Raw genomic sequence first — 16226 nt, 5'->3', positions numbered from 1 at the left:
GAGCTGGGTTTGAGCCACTGCTAGACACATTTCACTTTAAAGCACTTAAACTCTATGGTTTCTTCAAAAACCACCTTAATTACAGACACCTACAGTCTCTTCAATGATGTCCTAAAGCCAGTAATACTCATCAGAGAATTAAAATCATCCTTTGCCCCCATTAGTCTAATCAACAAGCAAAATTTAATATATGGCTTCAAACCAGGATTTTCTGTTGCCTTGAGTGGCTGTGAAAATAGAAAACACAGAAATGCTGCTTAGAAAGACATTTTTGAGGCAGAGGAAGAGAGAAGAGAGAGAAAATTGCGTTGGGAAATACTGTGAGAGAAAAGTGCAAACTGGCAATAATTGAAAGATATTGAAATAATTGAAATAATGGCCATGAGATAAAGATGTAAGTAGGGAAGCATTGGGTGTACTTGTAGCAGGAATAATATTGCTGTTCTAATTTCATTTTGAACTGAACCTTGATGAAAAAAGGAGATAAAGGATTAGTGATACAGAAAAAAACCAAGCCTATTTTTCTAATGAAACAAAACTGGTTGATGCTTCCAAAGCATCAAATTCCATCTGGAAGTACCTGAAATGTCTGTAATGTGAAAGAGAGTGAAATAAACAACTGCTGCCAAAATCACAGTTATTTGCATGAAAGCACTGGTCACAATCATTTATTACTTGACAAAAAAAAATAATAATAATAATAGTTTTCCAATTGTTCAAATGTCTTTTTTCCAAAAACACACATTTTCAAACCAACACTTTCTGATATGGGAGTTATAATGCCTTTATCACAGAAAATATTACAGACACATTTAAAACGTGCAAAGTGGTGGCATCAGAATGAAGCATTTTATCTCACTGCTCTACTTTTTCTTTTTTTTTTTTAATTGAAGTTTTTTTGCTTTTTGTCCTCAGAAATTGCACAAAATACTTTCCCAGCCTGCTCCCTTCCCTTGTGGTAACCTGTACAAGAAGAGCAATGTGCTCTGCTAATCTCAACAGCAAAACACTACACTGATGGACATCAAAATAACTCTCCTAATCTATGGGGAAGAGCTTTCTTAATATTTTGATTTTAGGTACATGAATTAATATTGCCCACATGCACAGGAGCAATAACAGCTTTGGCAGTCTCTTTCTACAACTCGCATTGCTGTGAGTGCTCATTTGTTCAGTAAGTAGCAGAATGGAGACTGGAATATCTTCTCCGATCTCCTCAAAGAATAAAAGATGGCCTGAGGTCTGTTCACTTTGGTGTACAGGACTGACCAGGCATAAGTAGATTAACTTCAAGCTGACAGGGTGGGTTTGCTTATTAAATAACTAAGCATGTGAATAAAATCCTGACAAAATTCCTGCTAACTTCAGCAGCATCTGGATTTCACCCCAGGTGCTTTCAAGGGATGTGCATTTCTTTTTGCAGTGAAACAAAAGGCAGTGAAAACCAGACATTAGATATCTCAGTTTTTGGAGCAGATGCACCTGGGCGCTCACCTACTTCTTCTCCAGGATTATAATTTATCTATTCCTGGTGGGAAAGCTGGGGGCCTTAACAGGAGGCAAAGAGTTGGAGGAGAAGCTGCAGGCGTGCTGAAGAACCAGATCTCATCTCTCTAAGGGGAGGCATGAAGGTGTACACAGGTGTATATTAAGTGTGCATTCATCTCACCTTGTCTCTCCAAATGAACAAGATCAAAGAAGTCCAGCTATCCAGCACTCTCTGAGACTTTTCCATCTCTTTCAGCATCCTATGCTACCAGCAACAGGGGCTGCCCCTGCAGGTGATGGGAGTTGTACATCCCAAGGGCCCTGCCTGCCTCTGCAGCATAACTGCACTTCTTCTCATGTAGTTTCGGTGGCTTTCCTTTGCAGATTCATTCACGGGACTCATAAACATAATGACTGATATCATCTGGCGCTACACAGGAGATTTCATGGCCCCTGACATCGTCTGCAGAGTCGTCCGCTACTTACAGGTACAAAACCACATGCTATCCTGCATGCCTGAACTCACCCTAACAAAATGCTGCACAGATGCTTTGCTTCCACCAGGACTGCTAAATGCTGCCAGTAGTCATTTAACATTAAAACACGTTTTATTTCAAACCTATTAAGTCCTTTACCTTTTGCAGACCTGGAAAAGGAAAAAGGTCTGGGTGAAAATATAGGTCTAACTGTAAGACTTTTTTTTTTAAAAAGTAGTATAAGTTTTCATATATTCCTAGAGCAGTGTTTTATCTGGCACTGATTTCTACAGCAAACATGCCTCAACTACTTCCTTCTGTATCTTCTGCTCTAGGTGGTCCTCCTCTATGCTTCAACCTATGTCCTCGTGTCACTGAGCATAGACCGGTATCATGCCATAGTTTACCCCATGAAGTTCATGCAAGGAGGTAGGAGCATTTGCATACCTTGCTACTGCCATGGATAGTATTAGCTAGCTTCATTTTGCTAAGAAAAGTTTCAAAATTATTCATCCTGTTCCCGTGAATTATTAATTCCTGCTGGATTCTGTTACCATTCTCTGAATGGCAAAGGAGCTGTGATTTCCAGATTTATTAAACTGCACTTAGCCCTCAGCAGTTTTTATAAGCATTGTGTTTGCAAGGAATGAAATGACATTTTAAAAGCACGGAGGTTTTCATTATCTTCCAGCATTTTGAGAAAATTATTATGAGCAAAAGGTATCCCTTACAGCTATACTGACTCTAGGAGCAGCAACGGCTTTATTACCTGTATATTCACATGAAAAAATAATTTGGATAGAGTGCAGTATTGAGAATTGACATGACAGTTTGATGTGAACTTCAAAAACTATAGCAACTAAGTTTGGACATTGATTCTATCTTAAAATTTCTTCAATTTGTCATTTTTGCAGCACTCAAATACACCTTGTATGCTTAGCGACACAATTTAAAGAACACGATTTCTTTCCTACGCAGCTTAAAGTCTGAAGTTATGTATGTTGCACCGGGGGAATAAATAGCAATAGCAGCAGGGGGGAAGGGGATCGGTTACAAAAGAGATGGCAGCTGAAAAATGCACTTCAGTCAGGAAGAAATATCATTCTTACTTTGGACAAATGACGACTATTGACAGCCTGCTCTATTCAGGGGATCAGAATAGTGGTCCTCTTTGGACTCGGAAAGCTGTGAATCCATCACAACCCAGGCAGTGTTGCACCCTTGGCAGATGTTAAAGCCCGAAAGCTTCAAATGCTTATGTGAAGTTCAGCCCCAGCACGCAGGCTGGCTTTTGCAGAGTGGGAGGATTGCTACCAAACTTTTATGAGCAGGCTTTTGGGTGTGCAGTGCATGCTGCAGCTCCCACCAGCCTGGGGTTCCCAAATCACCTTGAGCCAAGCAGGCCCGATGACATTTCTTCCTTACAGTACCTACTGAGCTTAGCAAAGAGGTTGTAACAACAACAACAAAAACCTCTATAAGTGCTTTTCTTTTTTTGTTGCTATGGAAAATTTGCTAGTTTAAAGAACAAATTGTATGCAATATTTTTCTACTCTCACAGGAAGAGTGCTTTCTTTTATCTGATGCAGGCTCCTTTAAACACTTCCTACACTTGTTGGGGTGCAGAATATCTCAGTCCTAAGAGATCTCAGTACTCATCCTTCTCCACCACAATGCATGTTACCCCTCATCTGTCCTACAGCATGCAGAAGCACACCATTCCTCCACCACTCGACACAGGATGGCCAGAGGCTGAGCTGCAGTTCATTGTATAACACAGGGATAACGGGTCTAGGATGGCTGAAGGAGTACATCTGTTTCCCCTCATCACATTTACTGAAGCCCAATTGGTTCAGGATGCTTTTCTAAGATCTGGCATGCTCATCATGATGAGCACCCTAATGAGCAGCACCTGCTTCCAGCAGGGCTGGTACCATGGAGAGATGTCTTTCATGGAGCCAGAATCGTGTAACCAGCTGTGTATGTTCAAGTGGGAAAAAGGAGGCAGTGGTAAATTCATCAGAATGCCTAAGAAGGCATGTTCATCACTAAAACTTCCTGGAATACATACATGCATACATTAACCTTTTGCACTTAGCTATCCCTGGCAGAGCTTTCCTGTGTGCAGCTCTCAGGAGTCTTGTAGAAGAATAAAATGATTTACAAAACTTTTTCACTGGTGATGACCCAGATACTGTCAAAACAGCCCTGAGAGAATCAGTGGCAAGTAGCATGTATTCTTTCTTTTCAGAGTGAAATGCTCATCCCCCAAAACCCTTCAGTCAAGAAACACACAAGTCATTTACCAGAATCACCAAGGTTGGAAAAGACCCACAGGATCACCCAGTCCAACCATCCACCCATCACCAGTAGTTCTCACTACACCACGTCCCTCAACACAACATCCAAACATCCCTTGAACACCCCCAGGGTCGGTGACTCCACCACCTCCCTGGGCAGCCCATTCCAGCACCTGACCACCCTTTCAGAAAAGCAGTATTTCCCAACATTCAGCCTAAATCTCCCCTGGTGAGTCTCGAGTTTCAAACATTACATTCCTTGAAAATATTATTTTGGAAAAAAAAAATAAGGTCAAACATTTTCTTTAGAAAATGTCAATTTGTACTTGATTTTTTTAATTATATGTTTAATTCCTAAACACAAGTTATGTTGAAAAAAAAACATTTGAAGGAAGCTGCTTTCTTAAAGGCTTCTAAGAAGATAGACTTGGACAGTTAAATATTTCATACTCACTTTGCAAATTCCTAATTGACCACAGAAATTGCAAGATGGAGAAGAACTTTATATGCTATATATACTTTTTAATGCCAGCACTTCTGCTCTATGAGGCACCAACCAACCAAATCATTAAAAAATGTGAAGACTGTAAGCTCAAAGAGAAACTGAGAAGTTACAACAGAACGCATTACATAAATATTTCACCATTTTGAGAAGATACGTATGACCAGTGTGCAAACTGACCAGCAGCAGTCAACAGAACTGCTTAAATAAAAGACAAAATGTGAACAGATGGAAACTGTCCCTTTTGCTGTTTTGGGGTGCAAACACGGAGGTCCACTAGATCACTGAGATCCTGGAATGGTTCTCTCCAGATGTAAAAAGGCATTTTTTTGGAGGAAGGATTGCACAGCACCGCCATTCACAGTAGCAGGGAGGTGCCTCCCACCAGATGTGGCTGGGGGCAGGCAGAGGTACACAAAGCTGTTGTCACAGTGTGGATGAAGGAAGAGAAACAAGAGAGGCTGAGACTGCATCCAAAGAGAGTGGCCAACAAGGCAAGAGAATTGATTGTTTCCTTCTTTGCCTCTCCTATGAAGATGGGCAACAGGAGCTGGGCTTGTTCAGCCTGGAGAAGGCCCCTGGGAAACCCCACTGTAGCATTCCAGCACCTTGAGGGGAGCTTTAAAAAGGACAGGGACTGACTTTTTACATGGTCTGCTAGAGATAGGCAAGGCTGAACAGTTGTGAACTAAAAGAGGGGAAGTCTAGGTTAGATGTCAGGAAGAAATTCTTTACACAGAGGGTAGTGAAGCACTGGCACAGTCTGCCCAGAAAAGCTGTGGTGCCCCATCTCTGGGGTCATTAAAGGCCAGGTTGAATGGAGCCCTGGGCAGCCTGAGCTGGTGGGTGGCAGCCCTGCCTATGGCAAGGAGCTGGAACTGGGTGAGCTATAAGGTCCCTTCCAACCCAGGCTATTCTGTGATTCTATGGCTCTGTGGAAAGGACAGTTATGAGAGCCAATAACCAGAGCTGATGGCAGATTCCTGCTAATGCTGGGTGCTGGTTTTGAACATTCTAGTATGGAAAACTCCCAATATAAAGCTCAGTACAATTTTGAAAGGAAAACACAGGGCAAATAGAATATTATACAGATTGTTATACAGAGTATTAGAAACGTGTTACTTATTTGATTCCATTTATAACTTATATGGTCTAGTTATATCACTTGCCAGCATTTAGAGCATTTACAATGAACAAATACACTGCTTATGAGGCAGCCAATTAACATTAATCCAGTAATGGTGGCATCTACCCAGATGCTACCATTGCTCTGCAAAGCTTTTAAGACTAGCAAGGCCATGTTTTATCAAACACACGGAACATTTAAAAACCAAAATCAGTGAACATTTCAGTTAATATTTTATAAAACACAAAAATAAAACAACTCTATTGCCAAAACCAAGCTGCCTACTTCTTGTCAAATTAAGGGTGTACAAAAAGTTAGGTATGTTATCTAACAGTGACCTTTCCACCTTAGAAACAGACTTGTGGGTCCCATCGAGGCTTGTGTGCATGCTGTTCAAGTAGCTTGCTCACAATCTAAAGCCCTTTCCGTCAGGAAATATTTTGTGAAACTCTTAATATTCCTTTTGCTAAGTTTATTCTGTTATGCTTTGTGAAACCTCATGGTTTTCCTCTTCTAGTGCAATATTTATAGACTTAATCTAACCCTCTCACTTATGTGGTTGTCATCAGAGCTCTCCTAAACCCAAGATTAGAAGGACTATATTTTGCTGAATGTGGGCAGCATTTAAAGATGAGCAGGATAAATGAATATTTGCAACTGATGTTTTATAAAGCATAAAATTACTTTTAAAATGCTTCTCCCACACGCTTTCATATTGCTCTTTGAGCTTCAAGGAAGAAAGTTGTACTTTTTCATATTCATAATTTAAAGTGATTTTCTATTTCACTGCCACTGCAGGTATTTTGTAGGCAGGCTGGACAGTAAATAGTTTCAACGCTGAACCTTCTCAGATCTCACAAAAATCTGTCCTCATCTGCTCCTCTAGCAATCTGACTCAGAAGGCATAACTACTGCTGAGGATCACTTGTATAACACAGATCAGCTGCTCCTCCTCACACTTTTTAGCAAGAGCTACATGGATTTTAGTCAAAAGATATATATTTATGAAAACTAAAGCTTCAGGGCTGTTTGCTCCAACCAGTTGATTTTTATAGCATCCCATAGGTGCCACATGGCATCATTTGGTTATCTACCATCTCTCCCTATCTGTCGAGGAGGCCATAAGCCAGGTGTAAGTAGTAACACAAATTTGCTTGAACTCCTATTCTTGATCCTTGAACTGCCATTCTTCACCAGGCAGCCTGGCAGAATCTCCTAGCTGCTGGCTGCTGCAGCAATTAAAACTGCTCAGCACTTTGAGCACAACCATAGGATTTCCTCACCCTCAGTGATGCTCACCCTCAGCATCAATGAGCATGTGCCCATCAGCTGGAGATGAGGTTGGTCCCCACTGCATCACTGGGAATTGGCAAAGATGTCTGAGCATTCTGGGAGCACAAAGGTCTGCGTGGGATGCTGAGGAGTGCAGACAGGGCTAAAGGCAGATGAATGTGCAGTTCTGACTCAACACTGAGCTGATGAGTTTTTCCTAAGTCTTTTCTAAGTCTTCTCACTACAAAATGCAGCAAAATGTTGAACATCTAAGGAGGTCATTTCTCCTTTTCAGCACCTCCAACCCATTTATGTTTTACGTAACCCTTCCTGGTCTATCTGAAGCTATCTGCTATCTGAAGCACAAGGGCTCCTTCTTTTCCATCTGTTCCCATACCAGCTGATTTGTTGCTGTGCCCAGGTACAAATGTGCAGCAGGACAGGTCTGTTGTCCCTTGCAAGAGGGACAAGAAAGAGATGAAATTCCCACACTCCTCTGCAGTCTTCTCAGCACTTACTATTCAGAGACCATCCCCACCTCTCTCTCAGTTCTGCTACAAAGGGCCAATCCCACTGCCCACCCTGCTAACAATGTCTGTTTGAATCTGTTGAACAGAAAGACAGGCGAAAGTTCTTATTGGAGTGGCCTGGAGCCTCTCTTTCCTGTTTTCAATACCAACTCTGATCATTTTTGGGAAACGACAGCTCTCCAATGGGGAAGTGCAATGCTGGGCTCTGTGGCCAGATGATTCCTACTGGATCCCCTACATGACGGTGGTTGCTTTCCTTGTGTACTTCATTCCTCTGATCATTATCAGGTAAGCCTGCCATTGGAAGTGCATGGTGAAAGCTGTCAAGCATGCAATCAGCTTAATGCTTTAATTTCAGTCACTCATTATGGTTTCATTTCCACACCTGTCTCACGGTGGCTTTGATTCATATTGCACAGCACATGGGTCGCTGTGCTTGCCTTGCAGTGCTCTCCACGCAGTAATAGCCAGGAACATTATTTCTGAACAAGGAGTGCATCTCTAAGTGTGTCCACTTATCTCTGCAGCTTCAGGCTTTAAATAGACCTTTATAAATGCAATATGAATGTTTAGCTTATACGATAAAACATGAATTTAATAAAAGAACAGAAAATACACTTAGCGCTAATTAAACTGAAATTAATTTTAAGTGCTCTCAAGCTTCATAGTATTTGAGGAGTGCTACTTCATCAGGGTCAAAAAGAAATTCCCAATTGTTTGAAGCTGTCAGGCACTTCCACAATATGAAAAAAAAAAAAAAAACACACTGCAAAGGAAAATTTGAACTGCAAGTATTTCAGATTGATTTGCCTGAGACCACAAAGGTGGTCCACAATAAAATCTGCTATTGAAAGGAGCTCAGCACAAAGAATAAACATAAACAGACAAAATTAATTCACTGTGCAATAGAAATTATCTCAGAGAATACTGAGCCTGGCTACTGTTTCTGGGAGAGATTTGTTGTGAATTTTTTGAATAGTTAGCAATTAGGAAATTCTATCCAGCACCTTAAATGATTCTGGGGAGAGGCCTGTATCCTGTCAACTTATCAATCACACAGGTGTGTAAAACCTCACCTTCATACTCCAATTTACATGTCCACACATTTTCTAGGACAGCTCAGCCACTCCTTTTCACATGGAATATGTATAGGTTTACAGACAACAGAAAAAAACACACAGAAAGTCTTTTCCAGTTTTCTGACATTATGTTTCCCCTCCTCCCTGTCAAAACTATGTGACTTGACTTACAGCAAATCCCCAGAAGCAAGAAGGCAATGAGAACAGGAGGGAATAGGGAAAAGCGGTGAAGGCAGCATTTCATGAGATTGCCCTGACAGCTGAGAGATGAATAAAACATCCTCAAATTTCCGTGGCTTTAACCTTAAGTGACTTTCACACAAAAAGTTTATGCCAGGGCAGGAACTTAAAACCGTGGCCAGTTTCTCATTTCAGGGTATGTAGTGCAAGTGCTCCCACCTCATCTTCAAGACAAATTTTGGACAGGTCCAAAGTGGTGGCAGGCACATGGAAGTGGGTGGATCATGGAAGGATGAGTAAGGGCCATTTCTTGGTTTATGGCCATTTATTAGCTGGCAGCCCTACCCATGGCAGGGGAGTTGGAGCTCAATGAGGTTTAAGGTCCCTTCCAACCAGAGCTACTCTATGATTCTATTTTCTTTATAACAGAGAGGAATGTCTACAGCCACAGAAGAAGATTACCATTAGAACAAAATCAGCAGACACACTGAACAAATACCCCATGCTTTGGAAACAACTGTCTAGTTTTTGAACCATGTTTTCAAGTTTTGGATTGCCAAGTATACAGCTGAAGGTTGCAACATCCCATCTGACACATCTGCCAGACCTCTGTCGATGCAGCCTTGAGGCACAACACCTATTCCTTTAACACCTCTTGGCAGTCCAGGAGGTTGAATCTAACCTACCTCATGTGGCTGCAGCATATTAATAGGCAGTTTGCAGCTAAAGAGCACCAGGAATGGCCATTATTTCCTGCAGGGATTCTATTTCCCTTCAAAAGACACGTTCCACTAAGTCCCTTTGGACATTCTGCAGGACCGGTGAGACACTGTTGCAGAAGGGTGAGCGAGGACAGATGCAATGTCCAGATGTAACTGGTGTGCGACATTCAGTTGAAAGATTAATTATAAAAATGAGAGGTTTTATTTAGTCAAGGAAGTAAGGTATTGTGTGGTTTCTGATTTTAGTGGCTTTTAGGTGAAGGTGTTCCAAAAAAAGACCATAACTTAACAATGGAGAGACAATACATAAATGTGCAACTGAAAACTCAAATAGTAGTATGGATGAAAAGGATTTATTTGTATTAAATTCCTATATGGAGTGAATTCTTGTATGAAATACAAATTTAATATGAATAAAGCAGTAGCTGGAGTGCATAGCACGGTCACCAAAGCAGCCAAGCCTTACAGTGCAGGCAGCACATAGATTAATACTAAGACCTTTTCTGCAATAACTCATTTTGCTTGTGCAGCTTCTTTATTTTCTCCTCTGAAGCACTCCAACCTAAGAGCATGGTGGGTGCCCAAAGCAATGTGGGATGCTGCCTGAATTAACTCTTGATTAGTTCTGCCACCTGCATCTGCAGGAAGCCTCACATCCAGAGCAAAGCACTTCACCTAGGAAAGCACTTTTTCTGGCACAGTTCATGCAAAGAATAAAATCTTGCTTTTCCAGTGCAGAACTTAATTCTGCTCTGATCTGCCATTCTGGCTGCAAAGTTTTCAGTTGCTACAATCCACATACCGTCGTCTTTAAGTTTCTGTCATCCATCTTCCAGCACTCAGAGCTGATTTCACATGTTCCCAATACAGCCTACAAGTAACTCAGGCGAGATGCATCGTCCATAGTACCACAGCACAAATGATGTAATTCTGCTGATAACCCTCACAGTCAGCCTGGGAAGCCCTTCCGTTGGTGAGCAAACCCTCCAGACACAATGTGAGCAAATTCTCTGGAAACCAGGCAAAAACATGCAAATAACCTGCTCTTCAATTCTGTTAATGTCCACATAAAAAGGCAGTCTATCTATAAAACCACAAAATACTTCAGTGCTAGACAGATGTATTTCCACTGCCACTTTGCACAAATGGTGAGTTTTTTACCCAATTGTAATACAAATGAACAAGACCAAAATATCAGAAAGAGAATGAAGGCTCTTTAATCTAAGCCTGGTTATCTTTGAAAGCTGAGAAATGGAAAGAAGATTTGTTGTTTTCTTTTTAAAGATCCCCTCCTCTTTCTTCGTGCTGGTCAGGGAGATCTAAGTGTCCTGCATCACATCCCATTTTTCCTTGCAGCACTTGAAGGTTTGGCCTGTTCTTTCTTCTCATTTGGGCTGCACTACCACTTTTTCTGCAGCTGATATTGTTAACCTACCAAACACCAAAGAGCACAGAAAAAGGAAAAGGGAATCTTCCTGATTTGTTCTTCCAGGATGAGAGTCCACAGCTACAACAAAAGCCATTTCAGCTGCACTGAATAAAGCCAAGTGAATCTCTGAATGATACCTGTGATAGGTGAAGATACTTTGGGGCACTGCTAAACAGGGGCCAGATCAAGATTACAGTTGTTCCTCCTGCAAGCATTTGCACCTGACCTCTCAGGTCCTGTGATGGAGAGACATGAAAGTTGCTGGTTTTCTGTCCTGCATTGTTACTCTGTGCCACACCATAATTGAGTTCTGTCAGCTGGATATCAGAAATTTGGAATTCATAAAGTTTTGTTCTTTTTAGCTGTTCTTCAAGATTGTCAGATGCATTTTCTCTGTTTTAACCTTTTGAATACAATATATAAACATTCATCTAATATAATTCCAAATACAAGTTAAAAGAAAAAAAATTCCTCTTGAGGTACAGAGGAAAAAAACAGTCCATCTGTTGTTTAAAATCAGAATTCCAAAGAGAACATTTGCTGTTGAGCAGCAAAAAACTGGTCAGAAGGGAAAAAAAACCAGAATCACCTAACCTATAAGGAAAAATTATTGAATTGAAATACAAGCTCTATAATGAAATGGTGAGTAGATGAGTTATCAGAATTAAATCAAATAAAATGAAAAAAAAAAAAAGGTATTAATAAAAATTGCAAAGATCTGATTTTGAGTTTGATTCAAAGAGAACAGTCATTTTTGCCTGCAATTTCCATTTCAAAGGAAGAAATTCTAGACCTTGTATGTACGTTCTACTATCTGCCTGTCTATTCACTTGCTCATTATGTATGCCTACAATGATTCGTCTGGATGAAGTTACATGCACTTTTTGTCTTTGGATAAACAGTGCTGCAAATCAGCCACCACACAACATAGGACAGCTGCAGCCCTCTGCACAAATACAGTATGAGAAACAATAGACAATGCTGGAGGACAAATACAAGCAATTAACAGGGAGCTTCAGTATACCCTTTGCCATTGCAATGGCTCGTTTTGTTAGTAAAGACTGTGCCCAGGTGAGATGCTAACATGATGTCATCATTTATTTTAAAACAAAAGCATAATTCCCATTCTTGAAGAGCTGGCATCTTAGGGATGTTTTTATCAATACCTAGTTTTACCAGAAAGCATTTTATTTTCCAAAACAAAAGTGAGGTAGGAAGCTACCTCAAGTTGGTTATTCACAAGGACAAAGGCTGCCAAAATTACCCATGGAGTCAAATTAACCAACACCATTAACTAATAACATGCTACAATGAATGTGCTTCTTAGTTCTTCAGAATCTGGATCAATCTAAATTGCTTTTGGAGGTGCAATGAATGTAATTTGCTGAGTTACATCCCTAGACTAAATTATGTTCTTGTAATTTCCTGACACTTCTACACGTATGCATCTCCTTGGGGCTATGAAAAAGAAGCACTGCATTTTCATATGAACAGCATATCCACTTTATCCTATGGTCTTCATCACAGCCTGAGTGACTCCTTCTGAAAAAAAAAGTTTTAATTCTTTTTCCATCTAGATTTTCCACTGCATCTGATCTCTTCTTCCCTTTCAATAAGTGCCCTCCTTGTAAATAATGAGCCACAACAACTCATATAGTATTTCATTATGGTAGTATGTATTACTACCATAGCACATTTACATGGCATCCAAAAGTCACAGTCAGGGTTGCAAGACTAGTACACTAAGTACATTCTGGCAAAGAAACCCAACAACATCTGGACTTCCCAACCATCTGAACATCAGATCCTGTTTGTCCCTCTCTACTCTTTGCTCATCTGCCACTTTGTTTACCATCAAGTGTGAATCTATTCCCATCCTTTAAGCCCTCAGCAGAAAGCAAGTGAAGAGCCTGGGTTCATAATTCAATAGCAGAAGCATTTGAATGGAAGGATGGAAACTGAGTATTCGAAGCTCCTTCATCCTGATACTTGAGCAACTCTGCATGTGTTCTTCTGGGCACACAGAAAGATCTGCATCAAAGGGGGCACTGTTCTAATGGCAAATAAAGAAGGTCAGGCTAGAGACAGCAGGCTGGAGATAAAATAGAGACAGGTCTTGCAGGAGCTGGCTGAAGTTTTCTCATGATAACAACAGTCATCATCATAATACATTCTGATTCACTGAAACAATCAAAGGAGAAATGATGCATGGATTTTCGACTTTTATCAGAGCAAAGTACACAGAAACTCTCAAGTGAACCAGCTGATAAATAAACAGGCTCTTGAAAAGCCAGGAGATAAAAGGAAAATGTTTGAGTCAGCTGGGAGCCATGCTGGACCTTTGAAGGGATTAAGGAGGGCAAGCTGATGTCTATGGAAGAGGCATGCAAAATCCTTGCTGGGTGAGAACTGTGCTGCTCTGCTGCACAACCTGGTCTGTGTGTTGAATTTCCAGCTCTCACCTTCTAAGCCTGGGAACAAGAGCTCTCAAACCTGTACAGAAAATATACCTACAGGATGCACAAGTGCTGCCTTTGGAAGCATGGCTAGGAGCTGAGGTGCTATAGGAAAGGCTTGTGTATTAGTCTGAAAGCTCTGGTAATAATAATGTTATCCACTCTCTGGAGGAAGAGGAAGTCAGAGCAAGGCCTTGTGTGTTGTTTTTCTTTCAGCTGCTGCAAACATAATGAGTCCAGAGGAGGGCCACTAAGATGATCAGAGGGCTGGAGCACATCTCCTATGAAGAAAGGTTGAGGGAACTGAGGGAATGGCTGTTTATGAGGATGGATAGTGATAGGACAAGGGGGAATGGTTTTAAACTGAGACAGGGGAAGTTTAGGTTGAATATTAGGAGGAAGTTTTTCACCCAGAGGGTGGTGAGGCACTGGAACAGGTTGCCCAAGGAGGCTGTGGATGCCCCATCCCTGCAGGCATTCAAGGCCAGGCTGGATGTGGCTCTGGGCAGCCTGGGCTGCTGGTTGGCGACCCTGCACACAGCAGGGGGTTGAAACCAGATGATCTCTGTGGTCCTTTTTAACCCAGGCCATTCTATGATAACATCCTCATCCAAGATGTGAGTTCAAACATCTCTTCAGCTGAGAGGAATTATATTCACCTATTCTATGTCAAATAAATAGAATCCCACAGTTTTTATCACCTAGGCAGAAGCTGTAACTACCCATGGTTACTGTGCACTAGAGCACTTTCTATCTTTCCCATCAAAGATACAGGCATATATTCCTTTCTAAATATGCAAACCGCAACGAATCTGGTTCTAAGTTACCTAATTCTTTCGATCTACCTGGCACTTCTGTGCTCCTTGATTAGATTCCCAGGACCTCAAGAGCTGAGTGAGCACTGAGGTACATTATGTTTTCATGGGTTGTGTCCCCATTCTCTTCCCTGAGTTACCATCTTATTCATCAGCTTCATATTCCCAAAGTAACACCAGAACAGAGCCAGACATACAGCTGAAACAATTCCTTCTTCTTGCTTCCCCCATTTCAGGACAAATTTCCTCCTTGCAGTTCTCACATTATGCACTCACAAGCACATCCTAGCACAGGATGAGGTGCCTCCTGCCAGGATCTTATAATCAGACAGTTTTGGCCTCAGACAGCTCAAAATCCCCAACAAGCTCTTGCCTAGGAGAGCTTGGCCAAAACCATGTCTCTGCTTCTGACTTCAAAGCCAACATCTGTAAAACCTGGACAGTGGTAACAAACTTCAATGTGAAAATTCTTTGGGTTGCTCCCGGAAATATTTTGGTAGAGTCATATGTAATTTACTATTTCTATTATTATTACTATCATTTTTATGAAGTTCTGCCATCTCCGTGGGCTTCTTACACTTAGAAAAGTATATTCACAGAGAACGAATGACTGAGATGTCAGTTAAATTTACCATGCCTCACAGTATCAATGACTCTTTCCCTTCTGCAGTGTCATATACTCAATCGTGATTCGAACCATCTGGATGAAGAGCAAAGCTCAGGCTGTCACTATATCCAGCTGCACTGGTGAGTCTCAGCACGCACATGTCTCCAGACGCAGGATTCAGATTTGGGGAGCCACATCAAATCTGGGAATGCCCACATATGTGGTGTTGAGTTGGGACCCCATCACTGTGGATTGGGTTATCTGCCACTGCTCCTTCATACCTGTTCCATACTTCTTTCCTTTGACATTAAGTACCCTTTTGAGAAACGATAGAAAACATCTACAAGAAAAGAATTAGAAGGTAATAATCCTTACTCTAGAACTCAGAATCCTTAATCCAAGAATTTTGTCCATATGTAGAATGGTTTGTTTTCTAGCAGCCACTCAGATAAAAATTTCAGAATGTTTTCAAATGCCCTTGGGAAGTTTGAATTTTGGTAAGACCAGAAACCTTGGGGAAAAAAAAAAAAAAAAAAAAAAAAAAGTCATTCTTCTTACTCAAGAGATAGATTCTGCACTAAAAACCAAGGAATTTCCAGTACTATTAGGTATGGACTGTTTTCAAGCTCCTCTATACAATATTTCACTGATAACAAGCTCTCATTAATTTTATTTATATTTTTTCCTCACAGATTACATAGCCTGGATATGTTGTTTTTCTAAGAGGTGCAGAAAGTCATGTACACATAGTTATTTCCAATGACATTCATTAAAATTCAATTTCTCAGCTCGGATTTCAAGAGTTGAAAGATGTTTTGATAAAAAATGACCTTCTTGTGTGTTCACTATGATGAACCTAATTATTCTCACAGGGCAACATGAGCAGCAAATTGTCATGAATAATGAAATCAAGCATATTATTACAATCATGCTGGTACTGCCATTGAAATGTGGAGATTGGTTCTCAGAGACATTAGCGTGACTTCAGAGGAAATGAGATCAACCAGCCTTAGTGCGAAACTGAATAGACTTTGCTTCTCAATTCAAGGCACATTTTACTTCTGAAAAGCAAATCTAACAGCATTTCTTCTTTTCTTCTTTTATTACTGAGTCCAACAGAAGAGCAAAATGCATGACTGTATCTAAAGCATCAAAAAGAGGTTAAGGGAATGGAGTATGTAGCTTTCAAAACCCATCTAATTGAAATGCAGTTAAAAACTGAACAGGTAGTCTGTTTTGCCAGA

The 16226-nt window shown here is 40.9% G+C and overlaps 1 protein-coding gene across 1 annotated transcript in view; it reads left to right on the top strand.

Annotated features, from left to right (window-relative positions):
* The window catches only part of NPSR1 (neuropeptide S receptor 1), a 108786-nt gene that overhangs the window by 87198 nt on the left and 5362 nt on the right, over window positions 1-16226 (top strand). The window contains exons 11-14 of the mRNA XM_048950798.1: window positions 1873-1976; window positions 2300-2393; window positions 7781-7982; window positions 15046-15122. Coding sequence (XP_048806755.1) covers window positions 1873-1976; window positions 2300-2393; window positions 7781-7982; window positions 15046-15122 — 477 coding nt within the window. The remainder of the gene's footprint in view (window positions 1-1872; window positions 1977-2299; window positions 2394-7780; window positions 7983-15045; window positions 15123-16226) is intronic.

Source organism: Lagopus muta, chromosome 7 (genome assembly GCF_023343835.1).
Source record: "Lagopus muta isolate bLagMut1 chromosome 7, bLagMut1 primary, whole genome shotgun sequence".
NCBI classification, from domain to species: domain Eukaryota; kingdom Metazoa; phylum Chordata; class Aves; order Galliformes; family Phasianidae; genus Lagopus; species Lagopus muta.
The sequence above is the reverse complement of the archived record's forward strand: the minus strand, read 5'-3'. Positions and strand labels throughout refer to the sequence as shown.